Source organism: Chenopodium quinoa, unplaced genomic scaffold (genome assembly GCF_001683475.1).
Source record: "Chenopodium quinoa cultivar QQ74 unplaced genomic scaffold, ASM168347v1, whole genome shotgun sequence".
NCBI lineage: Eukaryota > Viridiplantae > Streptophyta > Magnoliopsida > Caryophyllales > Amaranthaceae > Chenopodium > Chenopodium quinoa.
Genome location: NW_018742372.1, coordinates 6,015 through 24,743, shown reverse-complemented (window position 1 = coordinate 24,743; position 18,729 = coordinate 6,015). Strand labels below are relative to the sequence as shown.

Here is an 18,729-nt window from a genome sequence, read left to right as displayed (position 1 = left end):
ATGTGGACCGTTAATGATTTTTCTGCATATGGCAAATTTTTCTGGGTACAAGAACGAAGGAAAAAAAGCATGCCCCATTTGTATTGATGACACACCAAGCATGCGCCTTGATCATTCTCACAAAGAGGTGTACGTGCGGACCTGAAGGTTGCTCAGGCGCGATCACCCGTACCGTAGGCAGAAAAAGGCTTTTGATGGGACAACGGAAGAGGGGACTGCACCTAGGCCATTGACTGGTGAGGAGGTTTATGCTCGAGTCAAGGGTATACGTACAGTATTTGGGAAAACAGAAAAAGCTGTTGACTCAACTCCTCGCTTTAAAAAAGAATCAATCTTTTGAAAGCTTCCGTACTGGAAAGAACATGACGTTAGGCACTCTCTTGATGTGATGCATATAGAGAAGAATGTGTGTGATGCTCTTGTGGGAACGCTGATGAATATTCAAGGCAAAACAAAGGATGGAAAAGGGTGCACAGTTAGATTTGAAAAAGATGGGGGTTTGTCCGGAATTGTGGGCTCAGGAAAAGGTTAGAAAGGGAAAGGAACAGGAAAAGGAAATGAAATGAGTTCGAAAAAAGAAAATAGGAAGAGCAAGGTAAAGAGAAAGGCCACGGATGCGTCGAAGAAGAAATATGAGGGAAAAGCCAAGGATGAAAAAGTTTATTTACCTTCGGCTTGCTACACATTGTCAAGGGTATGAAAACGGATGTTTTGTGCATGTCTATACGACATTAAGGTTCCATCAGGGTACGCATCTAACATGAAAAGATTTGTATCCTTAAATGGAGAATTGAAGCTGACAAGTATGAAATCCCATGATTGTCACGTTATGATGCAAGTATTCCTACCAATTGCAATACGAGGTATTTTACCAAAGCACGTGAAGGATGCTATTACAAGCCTTTGTTCTTTTTTCAATACAATATGCAGCAAAGTGCTAGATCCTTGTACACTTGATGCTTTGCAGGCGGATGTGGTTGTGACTTTGTGCAAATTTGAGATGTACTTCCCACCCTCATTTTTTGACATAATGGTGCATCTGATTCTTTATTTGGTGCGTGTGATTAAGTTGTGCGGTCCAGTGTTCATGAGGTGGTGCTATCATTTTGAAAGACACATGGGTACATCGTAAACTAAAGTAAGGAATCGGGCTCACCCGGAAGGAAGTATGATTCAAGGGACCGTGGGTGAGGAGATTGGTAATTTTGTGGCCGACTATATAGCCGATACTGTACCTATTGGTCTTCCTACTTCTCGACATGAAGGGAGACTTGATGTTCATGGCACAATCGGGTCAAAACGAATGTCACCTGACCGAGATAAGTTCTTACAAGAACACTTATATGTGTTGCACCATGTTACAGATGTTCACCCATATTTAGACGAGCACATGGCTAGTTTGCGTGATGAATTTCCATCGAAAGGTGAAAGGGCATTGATGCAGTTGCATAATAAGAGGTTTGTGAGTTGGTTTTGTGATCGAGTGATGGGTCGATTGGATGAGAGTGTCACTGATACAGTAAGGTGGCTTGCTTATGGTCCTATGGATGATGTTCGCTCATTTGAGGGATATGACATAAATGGGTACACTTTTTGGACTGAGCGTCAGGATTTGAAATCTTCCTTGACCCAAAACAGTGGTGTAACACTTGTGGCATCGTCAAGGGAGTTTTCAAGTGCTAAGGTAAATCACCCGTTGATGCAGAGTTGTCATAGTATGGTCGAATTCAAGAAATATGGGAGCTTGATTATTGTAACTTCACGGTTGCTCTTTTCTAGTGTAAGTGGATTGATAATATCAGACATAACGTCAAATATGATGACTTTACTCTTGTAGATCTTGGCCACTTGAATGATAGTGCGGAACCATTCATCCTTGCATCTCAAGCTAAGCAAATGTTCTACGTAACTGACCCAGTCGATTCAAAATGGTCTATTGTACTAGCCGGTAAAAGAAGAATCCTAGGCATTGGAGATGTTGAGGATGAGGAAGAATATGATGCGTTTGATGATTCAGCACCTTTCACTGTTCCTAGACCTGTTGTACCAAATGACATAGACGACCAAGCAAACTATATGCAATCAGACCACAACAAAGGAATATTAGATTGAGGTACTATTCTTTGTGATTTTGAAATTGTAGGTGTTGAAAGTATTATAAAAGCACAAGTTAGGTGATTTAAAGAATTATTTTGGTGAAAATGAATGACAGTGCTAACTTACTTGCCCATTTTTCACATTTTCTTTTAAATGAATGAAGTAACTTTTAAAACATGTGAAATAATATGGAATAAAAATTACCTATATGTTTACTTACTTGCCCATTTTCTATGTTGATTTGTATTATAATTCATAAATTTATATTTGATTATAACTTTACCTAACAAATTTATTTATATTACAACTAATAACGTGTTATGTCTGCATTGGCAGGTGTTTATATCTCATGGAGGACGATCAGGACCTTCATTATGTAGAGGATATGGAGGATGATAATGATTATTTCCATGAGGATGAGGACGAGCTTTATGATGTCAACAAGAAGAATGATATGGGTGAGCCAGAAGATCAGGCTCAAGATAAGTTTGAGCGTAGGCTTGATGAATTTAAAATTTCAGCTGAACGTGCGCCTCCTAGTGAAAATGTAGTTTCTGAGACGGTTGGTGAGAATCCTACTCCCCAAACTCAAAGCCAAGGACAATGTCAAATGAACAGCACAGGTGGTGGAGGGGGGGTGAAGGCACCGGCTAAGAAAAAGGGTAGGGGTCCGACGAAAAGTTTCAAGAAACCCGTCGGTCCCATGGTCCTAGAGTATGACAAGGTAGGCCAACCTACCGGGAAATGACGTCATCAATATGTTGTTCACGTTGGCATATGTGCACGCAAATCCCCATTACACTTGGTTGGCGGCAAGTATCTCCAGGCTTGATTCAAACATTTTGGAATGATACAAGGGCAAGTGTTTTGTTGGCACATTTACACAATTATAAATACCTTCAGCTTATTGTTATTTAAATGGTGAGACTAATAATCGCTTTTATTTGTGCTTGCAGAGTCTATTTAATATTTCTAATAATGCTGCTAAGCGAAGGGTGTTTGAATCTTTACTAGCGGAAAGATTCAGAGGCTTCAAGACCACCTTAGTTCATGGGTGGATCACTAAGAGAGTTGTGAGAAAACCAAAGAAGAAGAAAGCTTGCAAGGGAAAGGAAAATGGAGGTGGAAATGATGAAGTTATCGAGGAAGAGCAACTCCCATGGCAAAAATGGCCAAGCGTATCGAAGGATGATTGGGAAGCTTTCGTTCTTCAAAGAAGTCAAAATGAAGCAATTGTAAGTTTAGGTAAATTTGATGAAAATTGTATAATATATTGACTCTTTTTGAATTAATAATTCTAACATTTCTAATTATGTAGGAACTGCGGGAGCAAAATTCCAAAAATGCATTGCAAAGGTAATACACCCATCGTATGGGGTCTAAGACATTTGGTGAATGGTGGGAAACGTGGGTCAAGGAGGGAGTATACCCCCCTTTGCTTTTAGGGTCATCCAAAGAACCCTCTAATTCCACGATCACTACGTTGGTGAGTCGTGCTGGCGATTTCATTTGTTCTCTGCATGCACGTGACAAGGAAACCGAAAAATGGGTCATCAAGGCTCCGGAAACCAATGAAATGGCAGATAAACTTGTAAGCTAACTATGAACTTATGAACTTTATGAAGCTATTGCATAAATATCATTATACAAAAACAATAACTATATTCATGTTACCTTTTTTATTTTGTTACAGCTTGAGTACACTGAAGAACTGGTTGAAGGCAAGCTCATCCCAACTGTAGAAAAAGACCCTTTCACCTTGGCTTTGGAAAGCCCTACCATCCAGGACGGGTAATAGGTGCGGGAGGGACATTGCTAGGATGGGAAAAGGTGATGGGTGCAGAATACACCAAATCAGGAAGATCTCGAGCAAGTGTTAACTCACCACATGACTTGGATGCCAAGGTGGCATCAATCAAGGAACAAGTGCGCAACGAGATAGTAGGCGAATTTAGTTCTTGGGCAAAGCAAATGAACTTACCGAGCTTGTCGTTGCCCTCGACTACACCGGTTGACTCATGTAGTCACCCACATGGACAAGGAGAAGATGAGATACATGGAGAAGATGATGAGATACATGAGGTAGTTTCAAATCTATTAGTTTTGGCATATTGAGTTACGTGAGATCTAAGGTGGCATTATTAATTTACTATTTCAGGTTGGTACTCTTACACGTGCGGACTCAATGGAGCTTCATAATCCAACACCTCATGAATTTCAAGATTTACAGGTGATTTGTTTAGTTCTAGCGTAGTGAATTTCGTTACATTATCAATTGTGTAAGAAAAGACCCCTTGTGATATGTTTGGTTCTTATAAGTGATCTTCCAAATTGGTGTAGGAAGAGACCGGTTGTGCACTTCTACACCCGGGGGGCTATCAAACAGTGGAGCTTTGCATTTGGTGGTGTATGCTAGTGCACAACCGACCTGTGGTACGGTCCATTTGCGACCGCTTAGGCCACAAAATTACTCGGTCGGGATCAATTCTGTGATTGCAGGGTTCCAGGACATCCGACTACCGGTGCCCGTAGAGGAGGATGAGATTACTACACTTTGGGAAGCAAAAGGTAGCTTTGTGCAATGGCCACGTGCTTGGGTAAGGTTGATCAACGAGGTAAGATTTTGGGTTCACTCTTTACTCTATGCCCGGTTGTCTTCCAAGAGTTTGATTGATTTCTTTTCTAACCAATTGCGTGATTTGTTTTATTAGATTTCGAATAAAAGCCAAACTTCAAAGAGAAGGAGGGTGGAGAAGCCTAAAAGCATTGATCAACCTAAAAGAAGATGAGTGAACAACGGTCGAAGAGTGAACAAGCATCGAAGAAGAACTCTTTGAGAGGTTCAGCCATGCAAGCTACTTCACTTGTTGGAGGCACGGTCCTTCAATCGCTCTCTAAGGATTTAAATTTTCTACACAATTGTGTTAGTATGTTGCCTAGTGACACTCCCATTGAAGTTGCACTACCTAAGGCATTGTTCCACTATGATGAGGATGTAATTGCATGGATTAGCAAAGAAGATGTGATGGAATTTCTAAGTGGTTCAATGCTTAACATTTCCCTCATTCAAACATTCATGAGGTAATTCAATGCCGCTTAAATTATGTTATTCAGATTAGTGTTGATTATCGTTTATTTTTCCATTAATATTCTATTATCATGCATGCAGAGCACTACAGGAGCACTTACGTGACATTGATTCTCATTGTCAAGTTGGGTGGTTATGCCCGAAGCAGACCTCCACTACTAGAATCTTAGCAAACCACCCTAACGTGATGTACTATGTTGAACGGAGTATCAAGGAATCAGTGTGCGCGGGAGACAAGTTCATATTTGCCCCATGTTATGAGGAGTACGTCTAACCATGTCAAATTCATTTGTTTCCCCTGATTATATGTTAACTCCTAATTATTGATTTGTTTGTCTATTGTGAATTTATGTAGTTTGCATTGGACCCTGCTGGTGATTTGTGTTTCCAATAACACAATCTTCCTATTTGATTCAGCTCGATTGCCTCAACAAAAAAAGTTACTCGTGAAGGCCATACTACAAAAGTAAATATAGCTACCTAGTGTTGATTATCATTATCTAACTCATTTATTAGTCATACTAATCAAATTTGAACTTACTTTTTTATAGTGTTATGAAGAAGCTAAATTGTCGAGCTCGTGAAGGTCATACATGGAAATCATCGATGGTAATGCCACATAATTTTGTGATTTTCATTATAAACAATGCGTAAGATGTTGCTTCTTTTCTATGAATGTTTGATTCATGTACTTTGTTCCTATGCTAGTGCGCACAACAAGATAACAGAGCTAATTGTGGCCTATACGTGATGAGATTCATGTTTGAAGTAGTGAGTCGTTGTACGGACACACTACATCTTGATGAGGTATGCCATTGACTTAGTTAATTTGCTCTTTTCATGTGATTTGATAAGAAACGTAGGAAATAGGCAAAGTAGTAGTCATATAGGCCATATTTAGGCCATTTTGGATGAAAATGCGTCCTAAAACCTAGTAATTGCTCTTTTCATGAGATTTCAAGCCTTAGCCACCTATAACTAAGTAATATTGTCATGTTATGAGAAAGAATGAGTTCATTTGATAAGAAATGTAAAAAATAGGCAAAGTAGAAGTCAGATAGGCCTAAGTAATAAATTTTTGCCTAAGTGAACTTGTAAATGTATGAATTTGACTATTACTTGCTTGTTTATACTTGCAAATAATAGAAATATTCTATATATTTGAGTCACTTATAATAAATCAAGTTTGGTATTTAATTTTTTAAAAATGTATTTATACATGCATAACCTAAGTAATTAATTCTAACATAATTTTGGTTTATTCCAAGTTTTGGAAGGTCCAAAGGGAAGGTCTGTTGACAAGCAAGGAACTTAATGAAGTTCGAGACATGTTGACGTCTTTCATCACTTTTAATTTGTAAATGTCACTTCTATTTGAATTTAGATTTTGTTAACTTTTTAACTACATTATTAATTAGCATTGTTTGTAAATATGACACTTTTTTTTTTTGAGGAATTGTAAATAGGAAACTTCATTGTATTGCATTTGGAATTATTAATATCTATGTATTGTTGTTATTATTTCAATTTAAAAATTATTATTTTTAATAGTAATAATAATAATAATAATAATAATAATAATAAGGGATATTCTCAATGGTAACCCCCTACAATTGCTACGCACCAACGGTAACCCCCCTTTTTTGGATTATAAGAAATGACCTTAGTTATCTTTTTTCTCCTAATGATGACATTAATGATGGTGTTTTAACATAAAATTAAACCATGGTTAACTAAAATAGCGAAATGACAAAAATGCTCCCTTTTATTTGACAGATTTTATTTAAAAAAAAAAAAAAACTATTCTAGCAGCCCCCCAACCCCACAGCCCAACATCCACCACCTTACCCTAACCTTCCACCTCCAGCCCAACCCCTGCTGGCGAACCCCACTAGCCCCCACCCTAGCTGGTGAACCCACCCAATCCATCCATTTTGGCAACCCTACCCGTGAACCCCCACCACCCCAACCACATCCGATGACCCCACTTATTCCGGCGACGATTCTACACGTGAACCCCCCCAGTCCCCCACCCAGCCCCAACCCCTGCCACCTCCTCGCCTCCCATCTCCCGCTGCCGCACCTTTTAAAACGCCCAGCTGCACACCTCATCAGCCCCCTTAAATCTATCAACTCCTCGCACCCAACCACCGAGCCACATCACACCACAACGCAACAACTTACAGCCACCCAACCTCCGGCAGCCCACACATCACCAATTGCTCCACCAATTCGCCACCTACAGTCGTCAATTCGCCACCAATCAACGCTGGCCACTTCCCAACTCACCTTAAAACCGTCACCAATTCGATTTTTACCAATTACCACCGTCTTCACCCTAATCTCCCTTTGCAATCAACAATTCAGTCACCAACAATTGTAATTTCGACCACAATGGCAGCTGCAACATCAATTTAACCCTCACCGAGCCCCCCTGCCCCGTCGACGAATCCCACCCTTTTCCGATTAGGTTTCAGCGAGTGAGATTATTGCAGGTGGGTCGACTATGAACACAGAGAATGGGTCGTCTGTGTTCGGCGGTCTAGAGTCCAGGTGGTTGAGTAGTTGGGGTCGCCGACAGTGAAAGGGGAAGGGATATGGCGGTGGTTGGCTGGTGGAGATGGTGGTGTGGATTTATGGTTGTGGTTGTTAATTTTTCTAAATGTTTTTCTTTTTTTCTTTTAAAAAAAACTAACCATAGTTAATTTTAATTGACTATTTTATGTTAAAACACCATCATGAATGTCATCTTTAGGAAAAAAGAAAAGAAAAGTAGTGTCATTTTGTATAATCCAAAAAAAAGAGGGTTAAGTTGGTGCGTAGCAATAATAGGGGGTTACCACTAATAATAATAATAATAATAATAATAATAATAATAATAATAATAATAATAATAATAATAATAATAATAATTGTTGTTGTTCTTGTTGTTGTTGTTGTTGTTGTTATTACAATATATTATAATAATGGTAGAATGAATGCAGGATGTACAGGTTATTATTATTATTATTATTATTAGTATTAATATTATTATTATTGCCAAAAAAAACAAAAAACAAAAAAAATACAGTTAATGGCACCGGTTAACCAGTGCCAAAGAAATTAATTCGCACGGGTTAACCGGTGCGAAAACTAAGAATTAGCACCGATTTTGAACTGGTGCTAATTGTTTTTTTTCATTGCATCCCTCAAATCTGGACCGGTTCAAAACTGGTATTAAAGGGGGTTTTTGAACCGGTGCTCATTTACATTTTTCGTCTAGTGATAACTCCTGTTTGCCAATCTGTTCCATCAGGTTGATCAACTCATTCGAAAGCTTTGCAGCCCCTAATTTCTGTGATTTGGGTCATAAAACTTACAAGATATGAACTTCCTATCTGGATTCTCCCTTATCCAGCTAGTGAGCTTGGCCATTGGCACACCACACTGGCATTTTCCTTAGAAGGGGAAGAGCTAATAACGACATAATCTGCATCAATTTTAGATCAACAATTACATATACAGTTTTGTACACTATCGAATTAACATTGTCAACAACATTTTCATTTTTAATTACCTAATTCGAAAAGCCCCAATTTCAATTTGTGATGAACCCTAATTTTGTAATTGGGCAGTTACATGCATACATAACATAATCCAACCATCAATTCGAGTACAAAATAATTGTAAATAATAAATGTGATAAATTTAAACCATAATTACCAAACAAACGAACTATATTTCCCCAATTTGATTACACTTTTACAAAATTTTGGTAGTAACTTCAAAATTTTAATTTTTTATGTGATGTTAAAATAATTTTTCCCAGGTCGGGTATATGTGAAGACCCAATTCTCCTATTTTTCCCTCATTTTTGTATTAAAACCTAAACCCTATTTTTGATTCTCTCTCTCATTTGGCCGCTAAGAGCTTCACTTACGGTACTCCCTCTCTTTCTCTCACCTCTCCTCCGTCCCTCTCTTCCATACTTGGACACTGCTATACTGACCCTTGTTATTGCAGATCGACGAAAAAGCAGAAACCCAGGAGAGAGAAAATGAGTCGAGGAGCAGCAGCAGGAGGTGCCAAGGGCAAGAAGAAGGGTGCATCCTTCACCATTGACTGTGCAAAGCCTGTCGAAGATAAAATCATGGACATTGCTTCTCTTGAGAAGTTTCTTCAGGAGAGAATTAAGGTCGGCGGTAAGGCCGGTGCTCTCGGTGATTCCGTTACTGTTACTCGTGAGAAGAACAAGATCACCGTCAATTCTGATAGCAATTTCTCCAAGAGGTTTCATTTTTTCCTCTTTTATTTTTACACTACTATTTTTATTTATATAATACACTAGTGATTTTGATTTTGATTTTTTTCTTTTGGGAGAAATTGGTGAGGTTTTAGCCTTTTAGGGTTTTAATTGATTTGGTTACGTTATTGTTGGACAAGTTTAGATTTTTAGGTAGTTTTCTTTGATATTCTGTTATTTATTCACTTTTTCAGAAATTCATGTTTGTGATGCTATGTATCTTTATGTGCCTGTGTTATTGTGGTCTGTTTCCTTGCTTTATGTCCTGTTATCGATCTAAATTATTGATGGGTAAACTGACTATAAATGGTGCGGATAGGAGTTTAGATTAGTTTTTTTTAGTGATTGATTATTCTAATTTTGGGGTTTTTACTTTATTTTATTTCAGGATTTGTGCAATTGACATGTTAGGTATTTTTGTATCAAGTTCTGCATTTTAATCTTAAAAAGATAGATTGCTGAATATATGCCTGCATTTTATTGTTGCTGAATATATGCTGCATTTTAATCCTATAACATGTGCTACATTTTAATCCTATTAAGTTTGCTGAATGTATACTGCGTTTTAATCTTATTAAGATTGCTGAATGTATGCTGCATTTTAATCTTATAGAGATTGCTGAATTTATACAGTGACCCTGATCGTTTAATTTAGGTTCATGTCATCTGTTGGCTGTTGCCCTGCTGTACCATTTTGAACTTCATCTTTACCATGCATTCAGTGTGTAATTGATGTTGGCGCGTTGAAATCTCAGTAAATGAACTTGAAAGATGGTTGACGTCCTTTTTATTCATTTTTATGCCGATGACCTGCTCTATTGTATTACCTCGAGCTTCTTCTTGACCCTATGTGCTTGGTATTATATGAGTAACATTGCCTGGTGTTGCTGTTTTCGCCTTCTTTCTAGGCCAGCTGTTTGAAGTGGTGTTTAATTATTGAGATAAATGAACTTGAAAGATGGTTGATGTATCTCCTGTGAGCAAGATCTTTTTTCATTTTGTGTCTTCACCTCTGTTATACTACCTTGAACAAGTTCGGTAATTTACGCGTCACATTGCTTGTGTTGCTGTTTTTGCATTCTTTTCTAGTCTGTGTTGTAGAGTTTAGCTACACTTGAATGAACTTATTCTGTATTGTATTGTAGAAGCAGATGTTAAAAGTGATGTATGAACCTTGATAGGTGAATGCCTGTTTTACTTTTGAGTAATCTTGGTTTGAATTTATTTTCAGGTACTTAAAGTATTTGACAAAGAAGTACTTGAAGAAGCACAATGTTAGGGATTGGCTTCGTGTCATTGCTTCTAACAAGGATCGTAATGTGTACGAGTTGCGGTACTTCAACATAGCTGAGAATGAGGCTGAAGAAGAAGATTAGGTCTTTAGAATAAAGTTTTGAGCTATCGTGATTTTCCTTATGTGAGATCTCATAATTTTGGGAGGAAAAACGATTCTATGCATTCGACACCGTATCACTTGAGATTTTTTTTACAACACTTATTTTTGGTTTTTATTTAAAATTATCTGCATGTCTTTAGTTTTAATTTCTGGAATCTCCCAGCTGTGCCATACGTTCTGTGGTTAGAGTTAGCAGTTATTACGAAGAGTAGGAAGAGTTTTATTGTAGATTATGTGATTTTATCATGTTATCTGTCATGGTAGCTTGTTTGCTTTCTTTGAAGGGACATAGGTTCTTGGTAGTTTTTTTAAATGTTTGTGAAACATTGTGTTATTGTGTGTTAACATGCTCTTGTGTTATTGTGATTCTTGATTGGTACACCTGGTCCAAAATGACAGTGCCTTTCACATAAAATGCAGGGTGCTTTCAATCCTAAAAAAAGGGGGAAAGAACACGAACATTAACTAACCAAAGAACTGTGTACTTTCTCCGTTACGTATTATCTGCAACAAACATTGCTGCATGTTTTCAATTATTCTTTGCTATTTTTTTTTTTCCTATTTCTCTCTAACCTCACATGCAATTATGGATGCACTTATGTACTTCCATCAACTTTCTTTATTATCGTGAAAAAACCTAAATAAACTCATAATTAAGGACAGCGGGAGTAGTACGTAAACTAATACTACAATCGACTTGACGAGAGTAGGCTAGGAGTTGTTTGACTTGGAGTCCTTGGAGGAGTGGTGGCTATAGTTTGTAGTTAGGTTCTGTATATTTTTTTTATCCGATTCTTTAGATAGATAACTTATTATGACTTATTGAATTTTTTAAGAAAAATATCTTCAGACCTGGCCTGGACCTAAACTTGACCTATTGCATTAAAACCCAAATTTGACCCAAATCCAATCGAGATCCATCGGGTCTAAATTTTTAGGACCCATAACCTAAAATATGGGTCAAGTCTAACTGAGTTTGGGTCGGGTCCTAACCCCATTGTCAACCCTACACTTATCTTTCCAAAAATAAATATTTTACCAAAATCATTCTCTCACTCCAAATCATTTTCTTTGTTTCCAAAATTCAAAAAGAATAAAAAAAATTGTTTGTCTCTTTTCGTAAACCCTGATTGATTTTGAAGCTTCTTCAACAATTCAACAAAGAATTTCAATCAAATGGTTGACCAAGATGAAGTGTAAGTGCTTATTTAATTCATCTTATTTTTGTTTATCTGATTTGCTATGGTCTAATCTGGCCTGATATGATCTGATTGTTTGATTTGACCAACTTTGATCTTATGTGTTCAATAATCTATAAAGAAAAATACATCAAATGAGGCCTTCTTAGATTCTTTATGTTGATTATTTTATATATATGTAATTTTCATATTTTTTTTTTCATTATGAAATTAATGATATTAAACAATAAAAAACCGCTTATAAAACGATAATGTGTGTCGTCAGAACTTATTTTTTCTGATCGGAGTTGATCTGAACTTACTTTTCCTACTCCTAATTTTTTTTTTCTGAAATAAATAAAAGTTAGGTGAACTAAACATGAACTAAGTCATAATTTGTACTTGCAATCATTACTTTAGTTTGAAATTAGTTCCTAATTTGTACATGCAATCGTAACTTAGGTTATAATTCTTTAGTTAGTGGTTTAATTTTGGGTTTAAATTGTCAATTTAAGCTTATAATATTGTTTGTGAATGGATGGGTGGGAATCAATATCAATATATATTATTAAAATTCATGGCAAAAATGCAATTTTGCCATGTGTCACCAATTTTGCCATTTGGTATATGATGTGCTGCATGTCATACCAGTCCATTAGTGATCATTATTATTTCCTCAAACAAAAAATTGTTAGCATTGATGTTTAAACCCATGACCTTATGATCATTATAATTTAAGTTTTACCACCACTTTAAAGACACATTTTATGTCAACAAATATTATATTAAAAGTGTTAATTATGTTCATAAATTTTAAAATTAATAATACATATAGAATTTATACACGTAAAATTAACAACAATCTATAATAACAAAAGTGATCACATCTCTTTCATTTGCTATAGTTATTGAAACATGTAACCCAAAAATATGTTGCAATTTATATGCTAATTTTATTTCTACATATATGACATTTGTAAAGAGTTTCTTATAACAATTCCAAAACGAAATAAACTAATAATATGTAGGATACTCAATAATAGATGATGAATTTTAATGTTCAATAAAGTTTAAAAAAAATAAAAATTTAATAGTACAAGTACTATTATAAAAATAATTAATCAAAAATAAAAATATAACTAATCTATAAAAGTTTAGTTTATATATTCACAATGATCCGGGGTATCGCCTAAATTAAAAACTAGTTGAATATCAAAAGTAAATTGTTAAATACTCCATCCGTATTTTGTTTTTCAGTTCACTTTTCTTTTACGGTCGTATATTATTACTAGTTTCATTTTTTTTTGGGAAATTTTTAACAATATTTTACCATTTTTCTCGCCATTAGTGGTTCCCTCATATTATGTATATATATTTTACATATTCTCTCTCCTCCCAACTTATACTCACTTTTGTTTTTTCAGATTTTTTTAAAAAAATTCAATCAACCTCACTTCCATCATAAATAATATGTTTTATTATTCTTTCTAAAACTCTGTGTCTAAAAAAGTGGAGCGAGTAATAAAGTACGGAGGGAATACAATGAATTGAAGTGAGTAAAAATGTGTGGGAGAATTTATGACAAGTGGATGGAATCTTGGGAGAAATGGGGATTTAATATTGGAGATGAGGGTAAAATGGTCCTAAATGCTAGGCCATTTTTAGATTTAAGCACTTAATTATGGGACATTAAAAAAGAAAAAATAAGCTCTTAATTTTGTGACGGAAGGAGTAAATGTTGATGTCGAAATTATAGAGTGAAAATAACATCTGTATTTAATCCACAAAAATCAGGATGAGATTCATAGTTTTGAGCGCAAACTTCAATACTCCCTCCGTTTTATAATAATTGCAACACTTTGGTATTTTCATGGTTCATATGCTTACGTTAACTATACTTTTTATCACTATAAAAAACATATATTGCCGTGTAAATTATTTTTGAATTGTCTATATATATTTTCATCTGATTAAGCTTTTATACCTCTTATCTTAATAATATATAATTACAAATATTAATAATTAAAATTATGAATTTACGTATGTGTCAGACTGTTAGTCAAATAGTTAAAATACTACGATTATTATGAAATAAAAGGAGTATTAATTGTATCATTGTTTATACAACCAAACAAGTACTCACCAAGCAACACACGAATGTAAAATGAGTAAATGACCAAAGTAAAATCAACTCAGTTGATGAATAGTCAAACACAAAACTAATAAAATAGTAGAGTTCATACTTGTTCACACCAAACTTTGCTGCAGTAGTAATGCACTAGGACAAAGACCGTGCTTAGTGGTCACTGAATATTGACACCGCGTGGAATTTATACTAACTCGATATCAGAAACATTCATTATTCTACCTTTTTAATACTTGTACTTCGAAGTTCGAATTATACTGCCTTTGTTAACTATTCAATTAATTTTTTTCTGTACTTGCTATTAACTCGATTAGTAAAAAGGCATAATTTTTCTGGTGGGTTCTAGTATCATGTTCCAAATGAAGTGATTTCCAAACATTTCACCCTTCAAAGTTGGTATTTTTCTTCTCTATCTTTCAATTTCCTAGTTAGATTTGTAATGGCAGAAGTTAAGAGCTTCATTTACACTGTTTTCTTGTCAATTTTCATGTCTTTTTGGTCTAGAACTGCATTCTCTGTGAGTTCTGATGAAAAGGCTTTAACATCACTTTTAGCTAATTGGGTTGTTCCAAATTCAGTTAAATTTAACTGGGTTTCTTCCAATTTTAGCTCATGTTCATGGGTTGGTGTTCAATGTGACAAAACCCGTCATGTAGTTTCTCTCAATTTGTCAAATTGTGGGATTTCTGGGATTTTAGGCCCAGAAATTGGTCAATTATCTCATTTGAATACTATTGATCTTGGTTATAACTCCTTTTCTGGTGATATTCCTGCTGAGATTTCCAATTGTAGTCTTCTTGAGTATTTGGACCTTTCAAACAACAATTTCACTGGTAAAATTCCTGAAACCTTAGGAAAATTGCATAACTTATTGGGTCTTAGCTTGTTTAGCAACTCTTTAACATCTCAGATTCCGGAATCGTTGTTTCGGATCCCACATTTGCAGTCACTCTTTCTGAATGATAACAAGCTTACTGGTTCAATTCCTTCCAATATTGGCTATGCTAGTGAACTTGTTTCTCTTTATCTGTATGACAATCAGTTATCTGGCATTATACCTTCTTCCATAGGCAATTGTTCTGCCCTTGAAGTTGTCTATTTGAATGATAATCAGCTGGTGGGTGTATTGCCTGAGAGTCTAAATAACCTTAATTTGGCCTATCTAGATGTTAGCAAAAACAAGTTGGAAGGTACCATTCCTTTAGGTTCTGGTAGTTGTGAGAATTTGATTGAGCTCGTTTTGTCGTTTAATAAATTTCGTGGTGTTATACCTCATGGCTTGGGTAACTGCAGCAACCTGGAGCTTTTTGCTGTAGTAAATAATCACTTAACGGGAAAGATCCCGGCTTCATTAGGTCAGCTTTCCAAACTTTCTAAACTGTACCTTGCAGAGAACTCTCTGTCAGGGAAGATACCTCCGGAACTTGGGAACTGTAGGTCCTTGACCGAATTACGACTGAAAGAGAACAAACTTGAGGGTGAGATTCCTAGTGAACTGGGGTCTCTAAGTAAATTAAGCAACCTTGAATTGTTTGAAAATCGACTGTCAGGAGAGTTTCCACTTAGTATTTGGAAAATTCAGACCCTTGAGGATGTTATTATTTATAGCAACAACTTATCAGGGGAGCTGCCTCAGGAACTGACAAAGATGAAGAATCTCAAGAACATCTCTTTACATGAGAACCATTTTTCTGGGATCATACCACGAGGTTTGGGGATCAATAATAGTTTGGTGCAGATTGAATTCACAAACAACAAATTCACTGGTGAAATTCCTCCTCACCTTTGTTTTGGTAAACAGCTGAAGGTTCTTAACTTAGGTCAAAATATGCTAAGTGGTAGCATACCTACTGATGTCGGAAGTTGCTCAAGTTTGACTAGGTTAAGACTTGAACAAAATAACCTGGCAGGGAGGCTTCCTGAGTTTTCTTTGTATCACAGCCTCATTTTCATGGACTTGAGTGAAAATAATATTCGTAGTAAAGTGCCACCGAGCCTTGGGAATTGTCGTAATCTCACCACAATCAATTTGTCATTAAACAAGCTTACTGGATTTTTGCCACCAGAGCTTGGAAATCTGACAAATCTTCAGGCAGTGAACCTATCTTATAATCATTTGGGAGGATCATTGCCACCCCAGCTTGGGAACTGGAATAAGTTGCTTCAGTTTGATGTGGCTTTCAATTCCTTGAATGGGTCGATTCCACTGACTCTAAGAAGCTGGGTAGCCTTATCTACCTTGAATTTAAGAGAGAATAGTCTTACTGGAGGAATTCCTCCTGTTCTATCAGAACTCCGAATGCTCTCAGAACTTCAACTTGGTGGCAATTTATTCAGAGGAGAAATTCCTTTTTCAATCGGTTTGTTGACAAATTTGAAATACAATTTAAATCTTAGTAACAATAATCTAACCGGTAAATTACCTTCTTCTCTGGGGGATTAGCCAATCTACAGCAGCTGGATGTGTCTCACAACAATCTATCAGGATCCTTGGCAACTCTTGGTAATATGCCTTCTTTGGTTGAGCTTAATGTCTCATACAATCTGTTCTCTGGTCCAATACCCTCAACACTATTGAACCCGTTGAGAATATCGCCATCATCGTTCTTGGGAAATTCTGCACTTTGTGTTGACTGTTCTCATGCCATTGATTCTAATTGCACAGCACGAAGATACATTAAGTCATGTGATGATGGGCTAGGGAAGAAGAGCTCTAAGAGTCGCTTGGACAGTATTCACATAGCAATTATAGCTCTTGGATCATTGCTCTTTGTGGTGCTTCTTGCCCTTTTCATTTGTTATATCCGTGTCAGAAGTCAAGGAAGACAGAAAGAAGACGTTGAGTTATCAAATCAGGAAGGTACGTCTTTCCTGCTCAGCAAAATCATGGAGGCTACTGAAAATCTGAATGACAAATACGCCGTTGGGAGAGGAGCTCATGGAACTGTCTACAAAGCCTCATTGGCTCCAGAAAATGTCTATGCTGTCAAGAAGCTTGATTTTGGTGGTCAGACCGGTGCAAATGAGAGTATGGTTAGAGAGGTGCAGACACTTGGGAAAATCAGGCATCGAAATTTAGTCAAATTGGAAGGTTTTTGGTTGAGGAAGGGTTATGGCCTGATATTGTATAAATACATGGAAAACAGAAGCCTTCGTGATGTTCTCCAGCATACGGATCCTCTTTTATTGCTATGGGATATACGATACAAGATAGCTCTTGGAATGGCACATGGATTGGCATACCTTCATTTTGATTGTATTCCTGCTATCATACACCGTGATATCAAGCCTGAAAACATACTTTTGGACTCAGAATTGGAGCCTCATATCTCTGACTTCGGCATTGCTAAGCTTTTAGATCAATCACCAACTTCAGTTCAATCTCTTGCAGTTTCTGGAACAACCGGCTATATTGCACCAGGTACCACTTCTAGGGCTCTGCTTTTCCCCTATTATCTTGTTGCTCTTCTATTTTGTACTGTTCCAAGACTCTCAAGTATTAGTTCTAACTTTGTCTATCAACTTATTTATGAAAATGCTTTTTTTTTTTTTTTTTCCTTTTCCTTTTCTGAAGTGTTAAATTTATGTATCTATCAAGGGGTGACTACAATACTACAAATCACCCTTATAATATTCAATTTATATATTTTTTTTTCAAACTTCATTTTGATATTAATATAGCCTTTAAGCTAAGAATGCTGAACTGCTGATAACACTATTTGATCCCCGTATTAATTGTACAGAAAATGCTTATGCAACAAAGAGGAGTACAGAGTCAGATGTATATAGCTATGGGGTTGTATTGCTTGAACTGTTAACCAGAAAGAAGGCAGTAGATGCATCATTCCCTGAGGGAATGGATATAGTCGGATGGGTCAGGTCAGCTTTGGACTGTTCTGAACAGATCGATCATGTGATTGACAAAGCCCTTCGTGAGGAATTTGTGGATTCTGAGATCATGGAACAGGTATATGACGTACTTTCTATAGCTCTCAAGTGCACAGAAAGAGATCCATGCAAACGACCGACCATGAGAGATGTTGTGAAGCAATTAGAAGACACCAATCATACTTCAAGATGGAAGAAATCTTAGTAGCTTTGTTCAGGTTTCTCTATTCTAACTCTACTTGTCTGCTAATCTGCTTTCTTGCTTTTTCCATGGTGGTTTTGGACGACGATGGATGTCACCCTTCTGTATACGTATATATTTCATGCATCATAAGTGGTCCTCTAGTTCATTTAGATCTAATTTGTTTCTGTAGCAGTTTCTCTTAAATAATGATGATTACTGCTCTGTATGGTTTGAGGCTTACTAGTGCAGCATCTTACATCTCTAGTTATCTGTTGAGTGGTGTCAATCATTTTGATGGGCGTTAGAACGGTCGTACATTCCACACTCAATCAAACACATTTATTAACAAACACCTTACAAACCAAGCATAATGACAAGTAAGAGTTCGGTCCACAAGGAACGGGATATGATTGCCAAAGATCTTTACACTTAAGCTAACTCGAAGTCAATTGGTGAATTGGGGTTCGTCA

General features: G+C 36.5%; 1 protein-coding gene and 1 pseudogene across 1 annotated transcript; both read left to right on the top strand.

Annotated features, from left to right (window-relative positions):
- Nucleotides 1–8,980: 8,980 nt before the first annotated feature.
- Nucleotides 8,981–11,208, top strand: LOC110696549 (60S ribosomal protein L22-3). The gene is made up of 3 exons (XM_021873878.1): nucleotides 8,981–9,105; nucleotides 9,188–9,454; nucleotides 10,699–11,208. The coding sequence occupies exons 2-3, from the start codon at nucleotides 9,222–9,224 to the stop codon at nucleotides 10,841–10,843; spliced, it is 378 nt and encodes a 125-aa protein (XP_021729570.1). The 5' UTR covers nucleotides 8,981–9,105; nucleotides 9,188–9,221; the 3' UTR covers nucleotides 10,844–11,208.
- Nucleotides 11,209–14,425: 3,217 nt separating this feature from the next.
- LOC110696541 lies at nucleotides 14,426–18,516 on the top strand (annotated as a pseudogene).
- The last annotated feature ends 213 nt before the right edge of the window (nucleotides 18,517–18,729 follow it).

Bases quoted from the DNA above. Each gene is read 5' to 3' on its own strand.
- LOC110696549 (XM_021873878.1), top strand. From the start codon at position 9,222: ATGAGTCGAGGAGCAGCAGCAGGAGGTGCCAAGGGCAAGAAGAAGGGT. The intron at 9,455-10,698 runs GTTTCATTTTTT...ATTTATTTTCAG, and splicing joins GATAGCAATTTCTCCAAGAG to GTACTTAAAGTATTTGACAA.